This window comes from Tachyglossus aculeatus, chromosome 14 (genome assembly GCF_015852505.1).
Source record: "Tachyglossus aculeatus isolate mTacAcu1 chromosome 14, mTacAcu1.pri, whole genome shotgun sequence".
Lineage (NCBI taxonomy): Eukaryota > Metazoa > Chordata > Mammalia > Monotremata > Tachyglossidae > Tachyglossus > Tachyglossus aculeatus.
Genome location: NC_052079.1, coordinates 8,931,983 through 8,954,960, shown reverse-complemented (window position 1 = coordinate 8,954,960; position 22,978 = coordinate 8,931,983). Strand labels below are relative to the sequence as shown.

The 22,978-nt window shown below is 45.8% G+C and overlaps 1 protein-coding gene across 11 annotated transcripts in view; it reads left to right on the top strand.

The window, feature by feature from the left end:
• Positions 1–22,978, top strand: part of MIA2 (MIA SH3 domain ER export factor 2) — a 58,630-nt gene that overhangs the window by 10,261 nt on the left and 25,391 nt on the right. For 4 of the 11 annotated variants that reach the window (XM_038756425.1, XM_038756427.1, XM_038756420.1 and 1 more), the window contains exons 5-11: positions 2,331–2,498; positions 2,741–2,844; positions 17,557–17,652; positions 18,476–18,497; positions 18,605–18,693; positions 19,289–19,360; positions 22,214–22,324. In XM_038756425.1, the coding sequence (XP_038612353.1) occupies positions 2,331–2,498; positions 2,741–2,844; positions 17,557–17,652; positions 18,476–18,497; positions 18,605–18,693; positions 19,289–19,360; positions 22,214–22,324 (662 nt within the window). Of the gene's footprint in view, positions 1–2,330; positions 2,499–2,740; positions 2,845–17,556; positions 17,653–18,475; positions 18,498–18,604; positions 18,694–19,288; positions 19,361–21,166; positions 21,194–22,213; positions 22,325–22,978 lie in introns of all 11 variants that reach the window. The other 7 variants (XM_038756424.1, XM_038756417.1, XM_038756419.1 and 4 more) reach the window with 4 other exon arrangements.

The following is a 22,978-nucleotide window of genomic DNA, read 5'->3' as shown; positions in this document are numbered from 1 at the left end:
CTCATGTTAAAAGAAAACTCACACTTTCATTACTCACCCGCTCTGACCCTGTACATAATGGCACAAGCGTTGTCTTTGATTACGTGGCAGGCTGAGCCCAGACAGGTTCACGCTGTTGGAAGGACATTCCCTAATTCTCAAATCACAGTCTTTCCAAAAAGCATATTGAAAACCCACATTCTGGCATTACCGTCAACTGTGAAGACTAATGGTGAAAGAGCCCATTTTTAAATAATGGACTTTATTTTCTGAGGAAACCCCTTAGTATGAAGTTCTTCGTAAAACTGCTAAAGTTTTTTTTGCTCAGAACTTAAAAATCAGCCGTGCTTAATGTATTTCAAAGGTGAATTTGCAGATGCCGGAGTTGATGGTGATCAGCAAGCTCAAATGCATCAGATTTAAGTCTGTTTCAAGTCCAGATTGGTTAAAATGTGAACTAAACTTTCTGCTTTCCTTTGAAGCAGGATGTGCTGGATTACCCAGTTAGTTGATTAGGATATAAAACATTATAAGATCGATCAGTCATTAGTACTTATTGTTTACTCTGTGCAGAGCACTGTACTAAGCCCTTGGGAGACTACAATAGAATTAGTAAACAGGAGCCCTGCCCTCTTGGAGTTTACAGACCAGATATATGCAGATTTTGAAAGGAAGCATTAAAGGAAAAGGATTTCCTAAATGTTTCCTTTCAAAAACTTCATCCTTCTTAGTGCATCTATTTTTCCAGCCTTCAAAATGGATCTGCTTCTGCTTGTCAGCACTTCCTCCAGCTCTCAAATTTTGAAGCAAACGTCCCCTTTCAGTTAATATATTCCACTTATGTCCCTTTTTTTCATTTGCTTCCACCTCCCTGTTTTAAACCTAAGCAGTTTAAATCAATAAATCAATGGTATTTATTGAGCACTTACTGAGTGTAGAGCATAATACTAAATGCTTGGGAGAGTACAATACAACAGAGTTGGTAAACGTGCTCCTTGCCACAATTAAAAGGCCTTGTCAGCCATTTTAGGAAATGAAGTAGTGGACCAGAGGATTTATTTTATCTATCTATTTATAGATATAGATTTAGATATATAGATATCTGTAGATGTGTATGTCTATACATACATAGATATGGATGTTTTTCTCCTGAACAGATGTGTCTATGGTTCAATAAATATGGTATTATTATTATTATTATTATATTTGTAAGCATTGTTCCAAACACTGGGGTAGATGCAAGGTAATTAGATCGGACACAGTCTCTGTCACCCTCAGGGCTCACAATCTAAGAGGAGAGCAGGTATTGAATCCCCATTTTACAGTTGAGGAAACCGGGGCACAGAGAAGTTAAGTGACTTGCCCAAAGTCACACAACAAGCAATTGGTAAAGATGGGATTAGAACCTAGGCTCTTTCATCTAGGCCACGCTACTTCTGCGATAGTTTAGCATTAGCCTGGCCAGAAACAAGTTGCTGATTGACATCATTGACTCTCAAGCGATGCCAGACAAAAATGAACTACAAATATAGTTTTCCACATATTCAACTCAAAGTTCTTATTTTTCTAGACAGTTCCAATTCAGTATGCATCTTCATTAACACAAGTTTAAGTAGATATAGCTGCAAAAAGTTAGGGTGGCTGCAATACAGACCACAGCAGAAGTTCTTTGAGAAGCATTCTTTTAGTTCACCATTGATGGTTTCTTCTGATCTGTTACTACTGGGATTCTCGGACTTACCCCCTATGTTAATAATGCTAATTATACTTAACCCGATTTGCATCTGTTCCATGGCCTCCTTCTGAAATATGGTTCTGATGTATCCTGTATAATTGAGTCTGATGGTGTTCAGGCTGGAAAAAAAAACGTTGAAATCACAGTTTCTTCAGGACCTTGAAACTCTTTTGGGAGGACTGTGGGTGGGGAGGTGCCAGAGTTTGATTCTAATTTCTTCTCTAGAGTAGAGAATCAAATTCCTTATAAGACCTCAAAAAGCAATTGACTGAAAATTACCTCTAAATGGAACTGAGAGCCCACTGGCAGAAAACAGCAATGAAAAGAGCAGCACAGACCTGGGATTCAGAAGGACCTGTGTTCTTATCCCAGCCGTGCTGCTTACCTGCTGTGTGACCTAGGCAAGTCACTTACCTTCTCTGTGCCTCAGTTACCTCAAATGTAAAATGGGGATTGAAACTTTGAGCCCTATGTGGGACAGGGACTGTGTCCAACCAGATTGTCTTGTATCTACCCCAGCACTTGGAACAGTGCCTGGCGCATAATAAGTGCTCAACAAATACCATTAAAAAAAAAGACAAAATTAATTGCTATTCCCCTCTGCATCTCCTTGCAGATAAAGACTTTGGAAGCAAGTTTCCGAGACAGGTTTGTGAAGCGGCATATCAACGAAATGCACAGTTTAAGGATGACAACAGCTTTGGCCACCCATCAGAAGGGGCACCAACTTCTGAAGTTCCCGCCCAAGAAGAGTCATCAACTTTCAACAGCACTCAGTTGGATAGTAAGAACCCCTCTTCAATGAGCTCTTTTCTCTTTGAAAACTTTCTATAAAATGAGACCATAGGAGCCAAAGTGGATTAATGAGTTATATGATTTTGAATGTGAATCAATCAATCAATCAATGGTATTTATTGAGCGCTTCATATATACAGAGCCCTGTATTCAGCTCTTGGGAAAGTACAATGAAGTTAGACCTGATCCCTGCTCTCAAGGAGCTTACAGTCTTCTTTCCTTTCCAATCAGCAGAAGATGCTCAGAAGAGTCAGATTCTCCAATATTTGCTTCAGTTTGGCATTTGTGACCTCGTAAGTGCTACCTTTTCGATAACTGCATTGTGTATGACAGTGGTAAGTGGCCTTTTATTTTCCAACTCACTAATTAAAGAAAAACATCTCCAATCATCATCATCATCAATCGTATTTATTGAGCCCTTACTATGTGCAGAGCACTCTACTAAGCGCTTGGGAAGTACAAATTGGCAACATACAGAGACAGTCCCTACCCAACAGTGGGCTCACAGTCTAAAAGGGGGAGACAGGGAACAAAACCAAACATACTAACAAAATAAAATAAATAGAATAGATATGTACAAGTAAAATAAATGCAACCTCAATTGTAGAACAGACAGTCAGGAATCGTGTCTCACTTTTTTTCTGTGAGGGGCAGCATGGAAAGGATTAAAGAGGGCACCTCGTGGCAGATAACGCTACCATTGCCCTATTTGTATATTTTTTGCTCTTCCTCTTAACTTGTGGGTGTTTCTGCATAGTCAATGCCCAAGCAATTATTCATGCTGATTAATTTATCTGTAAATAATTGTATGTGTGTCACCCAAGTTAGGGTAAGTAGCAGTGTAATAGTATTTAAGTACCCACTGTGCCCAAAGCACCATACTAAGGGCTGGGAAGAAAACACAAGGGTGAGAAATAGACATGGGCCAGAGTTAGTTCTTGGTCCTCCAGGGTCTCACGAACTCCTGTAAACTCCTTGTGGGCAGAGTTTGGGCCTTACGGGAATCAACCAATCAATCGTATTTATTGAGCGCTTACTGTGTGCAGAGCACTGTACTAAGCGCTTGGGAAGTACAAGTTGGCAACATATGTAAGTAGCATGAAGCATGCTAGTAGCATGACCTAGTGGATAGAGCAAGGGGCTGGGAGTCAGAAGGACCTGGGTTCTAATCCTGGCTCTGCCACTTGTCTGCTGTGTGACCTTGGGCAAGTCACTTCACTTTTCTGTGCCTCAGTTCCCTCATCTGTAAAATGGGGATTAAGACCGTGAGCCCCATGTGGGACATGTGGGACACCTGATTAACTTGTAACTACCCCAAGTCTTAGAAGAGTGATTGACACATAGTAAGCGCTTAACAAATACCATCATCATCATCGTTGTGCATTTGTTAGAATTTCCCAAGTGCTCATTATAGTGCATTGCACCAGTGAACGGTCAATAAATATCGGCCCTTCCCACACCGAGCCGATATTCCACGGTGCTTCCCTGTCCCCCCCACTGATGGCAGAGTGTCCCACGTTCCTGCCATGCCTGCTTAATCCTGAACAGAGGTGTCTGTGGAGGCAGGAATTCTAGACCATGCATAGCAGTAACTTGGTTTTCAGCTAAATCCTTCTGCTGCCTTGGTGACCTCCAGGACAATGAACAGGATTTTTTCAGGGATCACAATTGTTCTTTTTGATGATGGAAACAGGGGCAAAATCCATGGTGTTCCTAGCTAATACGGGACAACTAATCATATCCATCTGGGGTTGAAATTTGTCAGGTACCAAAACAGAAAAGTAAATTTAAGGTTCTCTTCAGGTCTTTTGTCACTTCTATTTATTGAGCAATCGACCAACCAGTATTATTTCCTGAGTGCTGACAATGTGCAAGACTGCTTGGGGAAGTACAATAGAGTTAATAGGCACGATTCTCTGCCCTCGGGAGCAGCCGTGAATCAAGTGAGCCTGAAAAGTCAGGTTATTATTCAAGCAATTCATCATCATCAATCATATTTATTGAGCACTTACTGTGTGCAGAGCACTGTACTAAGCGCTTGGGAAGTACAAATTCAGTCAATCAATTGTATTTACTGAGCACTTATTGTGCCAAGAGCACTGTACTAAGCACTTGGGAGAGTACGCTGCAACAGAGTTGGTAGAAACGTTCCCTGCCCGCAATGAGCTTGCAGTCTAGAGGGATGAAAGGTTGGTTTTTGGTGTTTGCCAGAATGTCTTTGGTAATCGTGCCAGGCAGTGGACAGAATGGATTTTAATTTTTCTTGTATAAATGACCTCCAAAAACACATTTACTAATTCCGACTTTATAAGTTAAAATTGCAGGTGGTTTCTTGAGTTTCCCACATTTTTCCCCACCTTGAAAATGTTGGCTCCCCCTGTTGAATCCGCAATTGGTGGTTAGAAAGTTTTTCTTCTCTCCCCTCTCCCCTGGGGTTCTGTTAAGGGAGTAAACTCTGAGAACCAACTCTTGCATCACCTGGTTCAGTAGTTTGTGTTTGCTCTTCTGCTTGTGGCTGAGCTGAGTGGGAGCAGTCTGTGCTTAAATACTGGTCGGATGGGGCCCCGTCAAGGTCCATCAGACTGAAGTGGCTCTGGGCAGTTGATGAGCTCCACCGTCCCCTGTACTTTCCTGCCCTGTGAGGTCTCGAGCAGGGGTGGCTTGTCTCCAAGGGGCCATGCTCCTGACGCTTCGATCTTTTCAAATTTCTTCAAAGAGAGGAGGGAGAAACTGCCATGTGCCTACCAAATGTGTTTACATTGTTAAAAATGTAAAGAACGAGACAGTCCAGTAGTGTTTTAGGAAGGAGAAAGATGGTCTGGAATTAGAGGAGCCAAAGAACAGGAAAAAACTCCAGTGGGTTTTGGGGTAAAGGCTTTGGCACCTTTTGGAGACCTATCACCAAAACTCTTGGCAAGAAAGGGAGCGAGATGAAATCCAAACTGTTTCTTTAATGTTTGCAAAGGAGAGAATGGAGGGCCAAGAGTAGCCCAATAAGATAAAGAAAACGCGATGAGGTAACCCTACCAGGAGGGAAAGCTGTCCATGAAAGTTGAAATAGAGTTGGTAGTCTTTACTCCACCTGGGCTCCCCCCTGTACCACATAAATGTCAAAACCGGATCCGTCTCCACTTGGAACAGAGGTGTTCAGGATCTTGCTGGAAGAGCCCACAGCCTCCAAGAAACTAAGGACTTCTGAGTGCTCCGTAGAATTAATAAAGACTCGGGGCATGTGATTTCAAAGTTTCCTTGGAAATGGAATCACCGAAGGCAGAGGAGGAGGTATGTCTTGCTAAAAATATCGCAAGCCGAAAGGAAATCTGACACAGGTATCCTGCGACAGGGCTGGTGTCACGTGACACGGTGGACAAAGTTGTAGCGTAGTCTTGTCATGGTGAAATTTTTCAGAGTTTTACTTTCTGCGAATTTCACACGTTCTTTTCTTCCTGATCCTGCTTCTTTACATAGGGGTTTAGCATCAGGCCATACTAAAACAGTGGAAAGGTGAATGTGGTGTTTTGATTAGCGAGGGGAAGGAACTTTCACTATGGTGTGTTTAATATCCATTTATAATGAGGCCTATCTCACTATGGTATGTTTAATTAATATCCATTTATAATCGGGCCTAATGAGTTGCTATGGTTCCTTGAAATTATCCCTTGAGACTTTTTAAAGGTGAAGTGTTTCCATTTACCCTTTGTTTTTGTGCATTCATTCATTCATTCAATCGTATTTATTGGGCGCTTGCTGTGTGCAGAGCACTGTACTAAGCACTTGGGAAGTACAAGTTGGCAGTTATGTGTTTCTCAGAAGAAAAGAATCACAACCCTGCAACTTTTAGGATGCAGGATTTTTTAAAATTGGTGACAGTGATTTCTTACTACCAGTCCTCACTATGCTCACAGGGAGTTTTGTTTAAAAAAAACAAAACAGTGCTTATCCTCACCAGTTATCTCTAGTTTTCCCTCTGACCCTAAGTATCTCTTTCAGTTCCTTATCCATAGCACGGAGCATTCTCACAACTTTTATATTCCTTGACCTTCTTTAGTTCTTGTGACTTCAGTGAACTGCCGTTTCTCCAGAGCTTACGGCTTTTTCTGGTCTTCTCCAGACTGGGGCTCTCAGCCTTATTTTATGCTAAGTATCCTTGCCAGACTCTGTGCTAAGTAGCACATTTCCTCTAAGAACTTTAGGGACAAAAGTAATGGAGCGATAGGGTGAAAATGAGCCAGGCTGTTCTTCCACTATGCCAAAGAAATTTCTCAAGGTCAGCGCTCTGATCCTCTCAGATCACCGCGGTGGAATTAATGGAGCAGCAGGCAGGCTCACTTTAACTTAAAGTCTGGATAAGTGGCTTGCCAGGATATTAAAGTTTAAAATTTAAATTGCTTGCTGGTGTTTGTGAAACCGTGCCAAGGTGGCCAGGAAGGACTGTGTCTAACTTCCACTCGTGTAGTCTTTCCCAGCGTTTAGTACAGTGCTCGGCGCACAGTTGGAGTTTAAGAAATGCTGTTATTACTACCGCTGCAACCATCGGCATACCAGAAAACATAATACTTTTGTTTGTTACGCGTCCGTGTTTTTGAGGCAAGCAGAGGTTCATGAAAGGGGTAAATTATCTGGATAATGGCCACGATTTCTGAAGAAACCCAGACTATGCCTGTTTAACAGAGTCTAATTTAACCCTGATTAAAACCATTCTAAGAGTCTATAGGCTAAATGTTGTTGGCCTTTGACACCAGAGTCCTAGCCACTCTTCTCTTGATTCTGGCACCGCTGACAAGGGAGTTGGAGGGGGATGCTGTCTGGTATCAGTGGATAAAGTGGGAGATCATTTTTTTTTTATTTGTTAAGCTCTTACTATGTCCCAAGTGCTGGGGAACAAGGTTATCAGGTTGTCCCATGTGGGGCTCAAAGTCTTAGTCCCCATTTTACAGATGAGGTAACTGTGGCACAGAGAATTTAAGTAATAATAATAATAATAATAATAATAATGATGATGATGGCATTTGTTAAGCACCTACTATGTGCCAAGCACTGTTTTAAGCTTTGGGTGGGGGGAATACAAGGTAATCAGGTTGTCCCACGTGGGGCTCACAGTCTTCACCCCCATTTTACAGAGGAGGTAACAGGCATGGAGAAGTTAAGTAATAATAATAATAATAGTAACAGTGATGATGATGTTATTTGTTAAGCACTTACTACGTGCCAAGCATTGTTCTAAGCACTGGAGGGGTACAAGGTGATACAAGTGCTGCCAACTTGTACTTCCCAATCACTTAGTACAGTGCTGTGCACACAGTAAACGCTCAATAAATATGAATGATTGATTGATCAGGTTGTCCCACGTGGGGCTTACAGTCTTAATCCCCATTTTACAGATGAGGTCACTGAGGCACAGAGAAGTTAAGTAATCATAATAATAATGGGTATTTGTTAAGTGCTTACTATGTGCCACGCACTGTTCTAAGCACTGAGGAGATACAAGGTGATCAGGTTGTCCCACGTGGGGCTCATAGTCTTCATCCCCATTTGACAAATGAGGGAACTGAGGCCCAGAGAAGTGAAGTGACTTGCTCAAGGTCACACAGCTGACAAGTGGCGGAGGCGGGATTAGAACCCACGACCTCCGACTCCCAAGCCTGGGCTCTTTCCACTGAGCCCCGCTGACCATTTGGATGAGAAGCAGCGTGGCTCAGTGGAAAGAGCCCGGGCTTTGGAGTCAGAGGTCGTGGGTTCAAATCCCGGCTCTGCCGTCATTCATTCAATTCACTCATTCATTCAATCGTATTTATTGAGCGCTTACTGTGTGCAGAGCACTGTACTAAGTGCTTGGGAAATACAAGTTGGCAACATATAGAGACGGTCCCTACCCAACAGCGGGCTCAAAGTCTAGAAGGGGGACAGACAACAAAACAAAACATATTAACAAAATAAAATAAATAGAATAGCAAATATGTACAAGTAAAATAGAGTAATAAATATGTACAAATATATATATATATATATATATAGGTGCTGTGGGGAGGGGAAGGAGGTAAGGCAGGGGGAGGGGGAGGAGGGGGAAGGAGGAGGGAGAGAGGGAGGAGTGGGGGCAAGTCACTTCACTTCTCTGGGCCTCAGTTCCCTCATCTGTAAAAATGGGGATTTAGACAGTGAGCCCCTGTGGAACAACCTGATCACCTTGTAACCTCCCCAGCGCTTAGAACAGTGCTTTGCACATAGTAAGCACTTAACAAACACCATAATCATCATTATTATATTATATATTAATATATTATATGATATTATATATTATATTACATAATTATATTATTGTATAAATGTTATTATTATTATTATTATTATTATTATTATTATTATTATTATTATTATTATTATTATTCTCTGCGCCCCAGTCACCTCATCTGCAAAATGGGGATTAAGGCTGTGAGCCCCCCGTGGGACACCCTGTAACCTCCCCGGCGCTTAGAACAGTGCTTTGCACATAGTAAGCGCTTAACAAATACCATCATTATTATTATTATTATTATTATTATTAGTTGAGGTTGCCAACTCGTACTTCCCAAGCGCTCAGTCCAGTGCTCTGCACACAGTAAGCGCTCAATAAATACGATTGATTGATTGATTGAATGAATGAATGAATGAATGGAGGGAGGGAAAGCGGGGCAGGGGCGGGGCTTAAATAGGTGAGGAGGCCGAGGGGGCGTGGCCAGAGGGGGCGGGGCGAGGGAAGGGCTGGGCTGGGATTGGGCCGCCCGCCGCCCTGGGGGCGGGGACTCGGCGCCGCCGGGCCACGGGATTGGCCGGCGGGGCCGCGGCCGGGGCTCGGGGCCGCCCAAGCGTCCGGAGGGGAGGGGGGCGCCGGCGTCAGCTCCGGCCTACCCGGCCTACCCGGCCCCCGGGCGGCACTTGGTTTCGTCCCCGGCGGCGCCGCGGCCCCTTTAAGGGCGGGCGCCGCGGCCGAGCCTCCGGCCCTCGCGCGAAAGGGAGGGGGCGGGGCCTCCGGGCGAAACCAACCCGAGAGGGGGGGGGGCCGAGGGGGCTATGACCCTCTCCTTGGGGCCGAAGGCGGGGGGACGGACGGACCAGGGGAGCGCGGCCCCCGGCGCGGGGCGCGGAGAGGCCGGGGCCGGGACGTGCAGGGGGAAGGCCGGCTGGGGCCAACGGAGATCCCCCGGCCGGGCCGGGACGGTGGTGGCGGCGGGGAGGCATGGAGGCCGGACGGGCGGACGGGCCGGGGCTGGGCGCCGCCGCCCGCCGCTACTACGGGGCGGCCCGGGAGCAGCTGACCAGGGTGAGGGAGCCCGCCGACGAGGGACGGACGGACGGACGGACGGACGGACGGAGGGAGGGAGGGCCGGACCTGCCTCCGGAAGGAGGAAGCGGGGCCCCCGGATGGTGCCGTGCCCGCCCGGATCCACCAGGGGGCAGCCTCGCGGCGGAGCCGGACGGTGCCGTGCCCTCTCGGTTCCGCTAGGGGGCAGCCTCGCGGCGGAGCCGGATGGTGCCGTGTCCGCTCGGATCCGCCAGGGGGCAGCCTCGCGGCGGGGCCGGGGTCCCCGGATGGTGCCGTGCCCGCTCGGTTCCGCCAGGGGGCAGCCCCGCGGTGGGGCAGGATGGTGCGGTGTCCGCTCGGATCCGCCAGGGGGCAGCCTCGCGGCGGGGCCGGGGTCCCCGGATGGTGCCGTGCCCGCTCGAGTCCGCCAGGGGGGCAGCCTCGCGGCGGGGCCGGGGTCCCCGGATGGTGCCGTGCCCGCTCGAGGCCGCCAGGGGGCAGCCCCGCGGTGGGGCAGGATGGTGCGGTGTCCGCTCGGATCCGCCAGGGGGCAGCCTCGCGGCGGGGCCGGGGTCCCCGGATGGTGCCGTGCCCGCTCGAGGCCGCCAGGGGGCAGCCCCGCGGTGGGGCAGGATGGTGCGGTGTCCGCTCGGATCCGCCAGGGGGCAGCCTCGCGGCGGGGCCGGGGTCCCCGGATGGTGCCGTGCCCGCTCGGGTCCGCCAGAGGGCAGCCTCGCGGCGGGGCCGGACGGTGCCGTGTCCGCTCGGATCCGCCAGGGGGCAGCCTCGCGGCGGGGCCGGACGGTGCCGTGCCCGCTCCGATCCGCCAGGGGGCAGCCTCGCGGCGGGGCCGGACGGTGCCGTGTCCGCTCGGATCCGCCAGGGGGCAGCCTCGCGGCGGGGCCGGGGGCCTCGGGGGAAGAATGTGGGCTTTTGTTAAGCGCTCACCATGTGCCAAGCACTGCTCATTCAGTCGTAGTTTTTAATGGTATTTATTAAGCGCTTACTATGTGCCGAACACTATTCATTCAGTCGTATTTTTGATAATAATAATAATAATGATGATGATGGCATTTGTTAAGCGCCTACTATGTGCAAAGCACTGTTCTAAGCGCTGGGGAGGATACAAGGTGATCAGGTTGTCCCACTTGGGGCTCACAGTCTCCATCCCCATTTTACAGATGAGGGAACTGAGGCCCAGAGAAGTGAAGTGACTTGCCCAGAGTCACCCAGCTGGCGATTGGCAGAGCTGGGATTTGAACCCATGACCTCTGACTCCAAAGCCCGGGCTCTTTGCAATGAGCCACGCTGCTTCTCTTGGCATTTATCAAGCGCTCACTCTGTGCCAAGCACTGGTCATTCAGTCGTATTTTTGGATGGCATTTATTAGGCGCTCACTATGTGCCAAGCATTGGTCATTCAGTCGTATTTTTTGATGGCGTTTATTAAGCGCTCACTATGTGCCAAGCACTGGTCATTCAGTCGTATTTTTTGATGGCGTTTATCAAGCGCTCACTATGTGCCAAGCACTGGTCATTCAGTCGTATTTTTTGATGGCGTTTATTAAGCGCTCACTATGTGCCAAGCACTGGTCATTCAGTCGTATTTTTTGATGGCGTTTATTAAGCGCTCACTATGTGCCAAGCACTGGTCATTGTCGTATTTTTTGATGGCGTTTATTAAGCGCTCACTATGTGCCAAGCACTGGTCATTCAGTCGTATTTTTTGATGGCGTTTATTAAGCGCTCACTATGTGCCAAGCACTGGTCATTCAGTCGTATTTTTTGATGGCATTTATTAAGCGCTCACTATGTGCCAAGCACTGGTCATTCAGTCGTATTTTTTGATGGCGTTTATTAAGCGCTCACTATGTGCCAAGCACTGGTCATTCAGTCGTATTTTTTGATGGCGTTCATTAAGCGCTCACTATGTACCAAACACTATTCATTGTCGTATTTTTTGATGGCATTTATTAAGCGCTCACTATGTGCCGAGCACTGTTCATGCAGTCGTATTTTTTGATGGCATTTATTAAGCGCTCACTATGTACCAAACACTATTCATTGTCGTATGTTTTGATGGCATTCATTAAGCGCTCACTATGTGCCGAGCACTGTTCATGCAGTCATATTTTTTGATGGCATTTATTAAGCGCTCACTCTGTGCCAAGCACTGTTCATTCGGTCGTATTTTTGATGGCATTTATTAAGCGCTCACTATGTGCCAAGCACTGTTCATTCAGTCATATTTTTTGATGGTGTTTATTAAGCACTTACTATGTGCCAAACACTGTTCATTCAGTCGTATTTTTTGATGACATTTATTAAGCACTTACTATGTGCCAAGCACTGGTCAGTCAGTCGTATTTTTTGATGGCATTTATTAAGCGCTCACCATGTGCCAAGCACTGGTCATTCAGTCGTATTTTTTGATGGCATTTATTAAGCACTCACTATGTGCCAAGCACTGTTCATTCAGTCGTATTTTTTGATGGCATTTATTAAGCACTCACTATGTGCCAAGCACTGTTCATTCAGTCGTATTTTTTGATGGCATTTATTAGGCGCTCATTGTGTGCCGAGCACTGTTCATTGTCGTATTTTTTGATGGCATTTATTAAGCGCTCACTATGTGCCAAGCACTGTTCAATCAGCCGTATTTTATGATGGCATTTATTAAGCTCTCACTATGTGCCAAGCACTGTTCATTGTCGTATTTTTTGATGGCATTTATTAAGCGCTCACTATATGCAAAGCACTGCTCATTCAATCGTATTTTTCTGATGGCATTTATTAAGCACTTACTATGTGCAAAGCCCCGTTCTCAGCACTGGAGTAAATACAGGGTAATCAAGTTGTCCCAGTGGGGCTCACAGACTTAAGCGCTTTGGAGTCAGAGGTCATGGGTTCAAATCAATCAATCAATCAATCAATCGTATTTATTGAGCGCTTACTATGTGCAGAGCACTGTACTAAGCGCTTGGGAAATACAAATTGGCATCACATAGAGACAGTCCCTACCCAACAGTGGGCTCACAGTCTAAAAGGGGGAGACAGAGAACAGAACCAAACATACCAACAAAATAAAATAAGTAGGATAGAAATGTACAAGTAAAATAAATAAATAAATAGATAAATAGAGTAATAAATATGTACAACCATATATACATATATACAGGTGCTGTGGGGAAGGGAAGGAGGTAAGATGGGGGGATGGAGAGGGGGACGAGGGGGAGAGGAAAGAAGGGGCTCAGTCTGGGAAGGCCTCCTGGAGGAGGTGAGCTCTCAGCAGGGCCTTGAAGGGAGGAAGAGAGCTAGCTTGGCGGATGGGCAGAGGGATTGGGGGCATTCCAGGCCCGGGGGATGACGTGGGCCGGGGGTCGATGGCGGGACAGGCGAGAGCGAGGTACAGTGAGGAGATTAGTGGTGGAGGAGCGGAGGGTGCGGGCTGGGCAGTAGAAGGAGAGAAGGGAGGTGAGGTAGGAGGGGGCGAGGTGATGGAGAGCCTTGAAGCCCAGGGTGAGGAGTTTCTGCCTGATGCGCAGATTGATCGGTAGCCATTGGAGGTTTTTGAGGAGGGGAGTGATATGTCCAGAGCGTTTCTGGACAAAGATAATCCGGGCAGCAGCATGAAGTATGGATTGAAGTGGAGAGAGACACGAGGATGGGAGATCAGAGAGAAGGCTAGTGCAGTAGTCCAGACGGGATAGGATGAGAGCTTGAATTAGCAGGGTAGCGGTTTGGATGGAGAGGAAAGGGCGGATCTTGGCAATGTTGCGGAGCTGAGACCGGCAGGTTTTGGTGACGGCTTGGATGTGAGGGGTGAATGAGAGAGCGGAGTCGAGGATGACACCAAGGTTGCGGGCTTGTGAGACGGGAAGGATGGTAGTGCCGTCAACAGAGATGGGAAAGTCAGGGAGAGGACAAGGTTTGGGAGGGAAGACAAGGAGCTCAGTCTTCGACATGTTGAGCTTTAGGTGGCGGGCGGACATCCAGATGGAGATGTCCTGAAGGCAGGAGGAGATGCGAGCCTGGAGGGAGGGGGAGAGAGCAGGGGCAGAGATGTAGATCTGGGTGTCATCAGCGTAGAGGTGATAGTTGAAGCCGTGGGAGCGAATGAGGTCACCAAGGGAGTGAGTGTATATTGAGAACAGAAGGGGACCAAGCACTGAACCTTGGGGAACCCCCACAGTAAGAGGATGGGAGGGGGAGGAGGAGCCTGCAAAAGAGACTGAGAAGGAACGACCGGAGAGATAAGAGGAGAACCAGGAGAGGACGGAGTCTGTGAAGCCAAGGTCAGATAGCGTGTTGAGGAGAAGGGGGTGGTCCACAGTGTCAAAGGCAGCTGAGAGGTCGAGGAGGATTAGGACAGAGTATGAGCCGTTGGATTTGGCAAGCAGGAGGTCATTGGTGACCTTTGAGAGCGCAGTTTCCGTGGAATGAAGGGGACGGAAGCCAGACTGGAGGGGGTCGAGGAGAGAGTTGTTGTTGAGGAATTCTAGGCAGCGCGTGTAGACAACTCGTTCAAGGAGTTTGGAAAGGAATGGTAGGAGGGATATGGGACGATAACTAGAAGGTGAGGTGGGGTCAAGAGAGGGTTTTTTTAGGATGGGAGAGACATGGGCATGTTTGAAGGCAGAGGGGAAGGAACCAGTGGAGAGTGAGCGGTTGAAGATGGAAGTTAAGGAGGGGAGAAGGGATGGAGCGAGAGATTTCATAAGATGAGAGGGAATGGGGTCAGAAGCACAGGTGGCCGGAGTAGCACTTGAGAGGAGGGAGGAGAGTTCCTCTGAGGATACCGCTGGGAAGGATGGGAGAGTAGCAGAGAGTGTTGAGAGCCGGGGGGTTGGAGAAAGGGGGGAAGAGACTTTGGGGAGGTCGGACCTGATGGATTTAATTTTGTTAATGAAGTAGGAGGCCAGATCGTTGGGGGTGAGGGAAGGAGGAGGGGGAGGAACCGGGGGCCTGAGAAGGGAGTTGAATGTACGGAAGAGTGTAAGTACTTAGAACAGTGCTTTACACATAGTAAGCACTTAGCAGATACCATTATAAAAAAACATCCCGACTCTGCCAATTGTCAGCTGTGTGACTTTGGGCAAATCACTTCACTTCTCTGTGCCTCAGTTCCCTCATCTGTAAAATGGGGATTAAGACTGTGAGCCCCCCGTGGGACAACCTGATCACTGTTCTAAGCGCTGGGGAGGTTACGAGGTGATCAGGTTGTCCCACGGGGGCCTCGTAGGCTTAATCCCCCATTTTACAGATGAGGGAACTGAGGCCTAGAGAAGTGAAGTTTCTTGCCCAAAGTTACACAGCAGACAAGTGGCAGAGCTGGGATTAGAACCCACGACCTCTGAAGTCCCAAGCCTGGGCTCTTTCCACTGTCATGCTGCTTCTCCAAAAATAATTACTATTATTAATAGTAATGGTATAAGCACTTATCTAAGCATTAGGGTAATAATAATAATAATAATAGTATTAAGCGCTTACTATGTGCCAGAAACTGTTCTAAGCCCTGGAGTAATAGTAATAATAATTATGATATTTGTTAAGCACCTGAGTATGTGCCAGGTACTGTTCTAAGTGCTGGGGTAGTAATAGTAATAATCAATCAATCAATCATATTTATTGAGCGCTTACTGTGTGCAGAGCACTGTACTAAGCGCTTGGGAAGTACAAGTTGGCAACATATAGAGACAGTCCCTACCCAACAGTGGGCGCACAGTCTAAAAATAATAATTATGGTGTTTGTTAAGCGCTTACTATGTGCCAGGCACTAGTTTGTGATGGGGTAATAATTATACTAATTAATATAATTACTGGGATTATTGTGATGGTATTATTAATTATTATTATCTTCCCTCAGTAGTGTTTTTTAGGCTCCCACAGCATGCAGACCATTGTTCAGAGTATTTGGGGAGCAGCATGAAGAGGGTGGGGAGTGGGGAGACCTGGGTTCAGATCCCTGCTTCACTTGCCTGCTGTGTGACCTTAGGAAAGTCACTTAAATTCTCTGTGCTTCAGTTGCCTCGTCTGTAAAATGGAGCCCAATGTTGGGTAGGGACTGTCTCTATATGTTGCCAATTTGTGCTTCTCAAGTGCACATAGTAAGCGCTCAATAAATACGATTGATGATGATGATGACACTGTTCCTGCACTGCCTTTCTCTTAGACCCCAGGTGGGACAGGGACCGTGCCCAGTCTGATTCTCTTATTTTTTATCAAGCCACTCAAATTCAGTGTTTTTCCGAAGGAAAGCGGAGCAGACTAGGATTACGCTTCAAGGTCCCTAATTTTTCTAACTTCAGTTCACCCCGCCAAAGTCAGTAACTTCACTTGTTTCCAGCCCAGTGTGGTGGTCCATTGCCTATTAGAGTAGAAAGGTGGGGCAAACTTTCCTTGGTTCAGACTTGCTGGTAATACACTCAGAAGAAACAGCTGGGTGTCAGACCCAAAGTGAGTTTTAAGATGCAAATTTTCCCTAATGCCGGGTTCTTTGGGAATACGACTCGCTTTATAAAAGAACTAATTGCATTGAAGAGATTTCAGACTTGCGCTACAGCAATTATGCTTGTTATAATCATATATAAATAACATGTTGGCGTGCTGAGCCTATAACCCAAAGTTTCTGTCATTATCGCCATCAAATGCCAGTTACTTATTGAGTGTACGCTTTGTGCAATGCATAGTATTAGACGCTTTGGAAGTAATATAAGGAGTGAGTTAAACCTTGGGCCCATCCTCAAGGAAGTGAACATGTAGATAAGGTCAACATTTCTAATGCGGGAAGGCTGTTACTCGCCAGTTACAATCAAGTCCAAGAAATGAGGGTTGCCCAGGCTTTCCCCGGCTCCCTTTCCTGGGGTCACTTGAGTCTGCAAGCTTCCCAGGAGCTGGGATGTGGTGGTGGTGATGCCCAGTGGGTAGCCATTCAGCCTAGTTGGGCCGGGGCTTTCCTAAATCCTGTCATGCCCTGATCCTTTCTTCCCCACCTTCCCTTGTCCAGCATCCCTGTTCTCCACCCTCACTGCTCTTTAAGGCCAGGACCGGGCTGGGAAGTAGCAGGATAACTGCCGGAGAGCTAATGAACCTCTTTGGCGGGGAAGGAGTGTGCAGATTCTGTAGTTCCTCAGAGCCCACGTGACCGCTGTGAATCAATTAGTCGTATTTATTTAGCACTTACATTTTATGATATCTCTTAAGCTCTTGCTCCATGCCAGACACTGTCCTAAGTGCTCGGGTAGATGATACAAGATAAACGGGTTGGACACCGTCCGTGTCCCATAGGAGCTCACAGTCTTCATCCCCTTTTTACCAGACGAGGTAACTGAGGCACAGAGAAATGAGCTGACTTGACCAGAGTCACACAGCAGTTAAGTGGCAGAGTTAGGGTTAGAACCCAGGCTCGTGTTGTTTCCACTAGGCCATACTGCTTCCCTCTTGCTCTGTGCAGAGCATTGTATTAAGCACTTGGGGAAAGTGCAGTACAATAGAGTAGGTAGACACGATTCCTGCTTCCAAGGAGCTTGCATTCTGCAAGGGGAGACGGATGTGTGAGGTTGCTGGGGTCCCAGGAGTCGGGATGGGTGGCCTTGGTCAAGAAAATCCAGGTTTTGCCTCCCTGTTGAACCCCCTCTGTCTGCATCTCAAGTCAGGGGGTGCTTCGGGCTGGGAAGGTGGTTGGGTAATGGAGGGGGCCGGGAGGAGGGCCCAGCCTTCAGGGAAGCTGGCCCCTCTCTGTACATATTCTATTTCTCTTTGAATTAAAGGCCGTGGCAGCACTTCCTGAAGATATGAGGCTGGGCCCCGCAGGAATAGTTGGCGTTTTTACAGTCCTCTTTTTCCTCCGCAGATGTTTTCAGTCAGTAAGTACCCAAGTGGACATACTGCGCCTTGCCTTACCTCAGGATGGTTCACCTCTTTGGACTGGGGGATTGGAAGAAGCTCACCAGTTAGGGAGAGGACCCCTTCAAGCTTTGTTTTTATTTTTGTTTTTTTAAACCCTTCAGGATGTACCGCCCTGACTGGCTCGTAATTCCAGAGGAGTTCCTTGTTTCGCCATTTAGCTTCCTTGCTTCAGTTTCCACAGTCAATCTCCAGACTTGGGGAAACTCCCTTCCCTCTGGACTCTAGCAACACACACAGTGCCCAAGACCAGAACATGTTCATTTTGGGAAGAGTCTGGGATACCATGACCACCAGGGATCCGGCGAATCTCAAATAGTTCCCGGTTTGTCTCTGGTGCCCTACGTTTTCTCTTTTTACCCCAGTTAGCATAAATAGAAGTATTTTCTGGACCTCGAGTCCTCTGTACTATGATGATTTCTACCACAGCCTGTGCTGGCGTGTGTTCTCACCAGATAGAGTTTGCATTTTGATCATTATTTGGGTAAAGGAGAAGGCCAGTGAAATATAAAATGAGGTGAAAATGGCATTCGTCCTGAAGTGAGGTGCTTCATTTTCTTGTGACATTATCATCCTCAGCAGTATTTGAGTAAGCATTTATTTTGTGCGGAGAACTGTGCTAGGCAAGTTGAGGCGTCTAGATGAGGTAAAGTGCACCATCCTCTCCCCCGACTTTAGAGGCCTATATAGATCTCACTGGGCTGTGTTTTTGGCTTTGTGTGTAATGGCATAAAATTAGAGTTTATGGCCATTCTTTGTTACAACGTTTGCATTTTATTTCAGGTGAAAAGCCGACTTTATTTAGGTAAGTTTTCTTTTTTTCTTTAAGAGGTGTTGGAATTGTTTTAGGACTTAGAACTTCCTTAAAAGCGTCCACGTCGGAGCATGACAATATGAGCCTTTCTCTTTTAGAAAGGGAAAAACGACTTGCCGCAGAAGTTGCAGAACTAATGGAAGAAAAATGCAAGGCCCTTGACAAACTTAGCCTCTGTAAGAGAGAGGTAAGTCCAGAAACCTCTTGGTTTAATGCGAATCTTGCATCTTCGGGTTTGGATTGGCTCTGGGAGGTTGTAATAATATTAATAATAATAATAACTATGGTGTTTAAGTGCTTACTATATGTCAGTTACCACTCTAAGCGTTGGGGTAGATGCAAGTTCATCAGGTTGAATCCATTCCCTGACTGGGGGGCTCACAGTCTAAGCAGGTGAGGGTATATTGAATCCCCATTTTACAGATGAGGAAAATGAGGCACAGAGAAGTGAAGTAACTTGCCCAGCATCACAGAACAGGCAAGTAGCAGAGGCAGGAGTAAGTTGTTTTATGAAGTTGCAATGCACAGCATCAAAAAAATAATTTTGGTAAACTTTTTTGTGCTTTTAAGGTCCCCCATCCTTTATTTTGCTGGTTAAATATCAGAACCCAAAGTGTACATACAACCAAGTGCCTTTGGACCTACAGCCCTCAAGTGCATGACTAGCCTCAAACAAGTCCATTCCCCGGGAGAACTGGCCCTACCTCTGGCTTGCAAAAGTTACCTCCGACAGAGTCGAAATGTGGTAGAGATGCTAACGATACCGTGCTCCTTTGTTTTAGTACGAAGACCTAACAGCATCTTCTAAAGATGCCAGCTTGGAAAGCGTGTCATCAGAAATATCGAGTCTTAAGGTAATTAAAAAAATAAATGAGGGTGATTATTATCTAAATTGAGTAAGGAACTGTCAGCCTTATTATGATTATTCATTTTTTTTTCTAGCAGAGGATTGGTTATAGATTGTTCCCAAAGTTTGCAGTTTAGGGGAAAAAATTAGAAGTAGCGTTTCCTGGCCAAAACCAGAAAATCTTGGAATGAACGAGAAGAAATAAGGCAGCTAAAAAGCATGGTTACTGTTGTATTGTACTCCCGCAAGCACTTAATACGTGCTGGGCACATAGTAAGCGCTCAGTAAATACAATTGAATGAATGAATTATAATAATAACTGTGGGTAAGGACTTGAATTATAATAATTATTGTGGTTAAGCACTTACTATGTGTAAACACTGGGCTAAATGCTGTGGTAGATATAAGGTAATTAGATTAGACCCAGTCTCTGTTTCACACAGGGCTCTTAGCATTTCCTGGGACAGCTGCTGTGACCGTTTTTGTGAATTAATTTGAAAAGGACAGTAAAGGAGCCTGGGCAGTCCCAGAATCATCATCCATACTTCAATTATTGCTGGTGACAGGATAGCCTGTTTTGTCACATTCATTTCCCTCTCAGGAAAAAGCCTTCAGTAAAACTCACTTCATCTAAAAGCTCCGGGCCACGCTGACCCCCAGTCATCCATTAGTTGACTAAAACCAAGAGCCGCGTGGTGCTGAAGTTCCCCGGGGGTGAGAGCGTATGAGGGGTTTTGGAAGAAGTAGAATAATAATGATAATTGTGATATTCATTGAGTGTTTCCTATGTGCCTTGCATTGTAGTAAGCAGATCAAATACAATCTTCTTTTGTGTGTCTCCTGTTTGGCTTGTGGCTCCCAGCAAGTGGATCCCAAATCTCTCAATGTGCTCCACCCCGTGCCTTCGAATTTTGGAGTTGAGGCTAGTCGTTAGGAAATAAAGATGTTGCAGTGCAGTTTCCCAGTGAAAACGAGTGTGTCTGGCCTCAGTTTTTCCTGGGTATGACGCACAGCCCTGTTCACTCTTCTGAATAGTTCCTTTCCCTGGGGTCGAAGCAACTGATTTTCCCCTATCCCTAACCAAAATGACGGTGCTACTACTCATAGCTTTGCTTTTACTGAGATGAATAGAAGCAGAGTAGGAAGCTAATAGGTGAGCAAGAGGCCAAGAGTAAGCTTAGGCACTAAAGAAATGTTGTATACCAAAAATAACAGGTTTAGCCACTTCTGAGAGAAACCAGAGTGTTTGCAGACTCATTTGTCCTTATCCTCATTAACAGTATCTAATGCTAGCTTTGAACTAAGGGCTAGGGAATTCTATAAAAGAAGCAGAAGATACAATTCTGTCTTCGAGGAACTTAGTCTAATGGGGTCCAAAAGGTAGGCACGATTTATCAAAAGCACAATTGGTAGAAGAGGCCTTAGTGTTGACAGTTCTTTTTCAGTTTTGAACTGAGCATTGTGGGGTCTGATTTTTTTTTTTTTAATCCATTTTTGTAAATGCTAGTCTACTCACAAGAGTCTCTGCATAAGTAGAAAAGAGCCAACCCTTCGGGATTTGTGTTAGTGTTCTAGAATTTGCTGGAGAAGAAAGTATTCTGAAGTGTAGAATAAGTTGAGAAAATCTGAAGGTCATTTTTCTCAAAATGAAGGAAGCACTTTGTCAGTCGTAGTGAGTGGAAATAGAGGTCAAATGATCAAATAGGGAAAAATATGTGAAGGTGTGTAAATGATTTTCAGAGGTAATATACTCTTTTGCTTTTATTGTGGCGAGTCATAATTCTCTTTGAAATTGTTCCTTTTTTTTGACAAGTTGGTTGAAACATCACAAACAGAAGAGGTATGTTTTATGCAATGTCTCTAAACCAAATATTAAAAATCAAAGACCGAACAAAGACCAGTTCACTTCCTCAAGCAGAGTACTGCCTTTAAAACTATCCTATTAGCTATCTGTGTTTGGCAGGCTAACTTGATTTCATTAAATTTTCAATTTTCTTTTAATGAAGAAAATTCCTATTTTTCTTCATGATACTTTGAAGAATGGTAATATTACCGATGTAATCATTGAATAATCAATTTGATTAAACTGGGGAAATTAGTACTTACTGCATTAGCCTCCTAGCAGATCTCCCAGCCTCCAGTGTCTCCCCTCTCCAGTCCATGCTTTGATGCTGTCATTTTTCTAAACCATCATTTTTTGCACATCTTCCCGCCCTTTTAGAACCTCCAGTGCTTGCCCATTCCTCTCCTCATCTAGGAGAAACTCCTGACCGTTGGCTTTACGGCATTCGAACAGCTCTCCCCCCTACTTATCCTGTCTCTTTTTCCAAAACAAGCTCACACGTTTCCTTCCTCTCAAGCCAACCTATTCACTATGCTTCGTTCTCATCTCTGTTGCCTCCTAAATCTTCTTCAGGCCTTCCCTTCTGTTTGGAATTTTCTCCCCCTTTACATCTGGCAGGCCAAAGCTCTTCCTATCTTTAAAGCCCTACTAAAAATCACATTTCCAGGAGCCCTTCCTTGTTACTTCACCACTTCTGTATCACCTAAGTGTTTTTGGTACTTAACCCCCTCTCCGCCCTGGAAGCATTATGTACTTATCTTTAAACTCTCTTGCTTCCCCCTGTAATTTAATTTAGTTCCTGCTTTCCCCACCCCAGCTAGACTGTGAGGTCCTTGAAAGCAGGGATTATGTCTGACTGATACACTCCCAAGTAGTTAGTACAGTGATGAGTGCTCAGTAAATACCATTGATTGATCAATTGATTCGTACAAGAGTGAACACATTTCTGAATACCAACAAATTATTAACACAACTTTGTTTCAGAATCATCTTATGAGTACTTTTTTTTTTTTAAAGGCATCATATGAAAGACTGAACATGTCAAATTCAAAACTTGAAGGTGAAATAGAGACTCTAGAAAAAGAACTCGAAGAAGGGCAATCTAAATTCACAGAGCAAAATGATTTGGTAAGATTTATAAAATGGGCTTTTTACATTCTCTTTTGATTGCTAGTGAAGTTTTTGTACGTTGTGGGAATGGGAGAGTAGGAACACAGCTTTTATTTATTTATTTATTTTTTCTTTAACGGAAAGGGTATTGAAGGGTATTGAGAAGCAGCATGGCTCAGTGGAAAGAGCATGGGCTTTGGAGTCAGAGGTCATGGGTTCAAGTCCCGGCTCTGCCACTTGTCAGCTGTGTGACTTTGGGCAAGCCACTTAACTTCTCTGTGCCTCAGTTACCTCCTCTGTAAAATGGGGATTAAGACTGTGAGCCCCCCGTGGGACAACCTGATCACCTTGTAACCTCCCCAGCACTTAGGACAGTGCTTTGCACATACTAAGCACTTAATAAATGCCATCAAAAACAGAAGGACAGAATGAAATAATGGTGATATTTTGACCCACACAATGGACACCTTTTTAATTCATAAAGCACTTTAAAGTCAGAGACCGTGATCTTGTAAAATTTATTGTCGGTACTAGGAGATGATACCTCAGTGAGATCAGCTTAGGTTGTGTGGGAAGCTGAATAGGCCAATGTGGGACACACGCAAGATTGTGCTAAGGAACAGACATTTTTACTACTTAGGCTGTCCTCAACTGTGGGTCAAAAAGAACTCA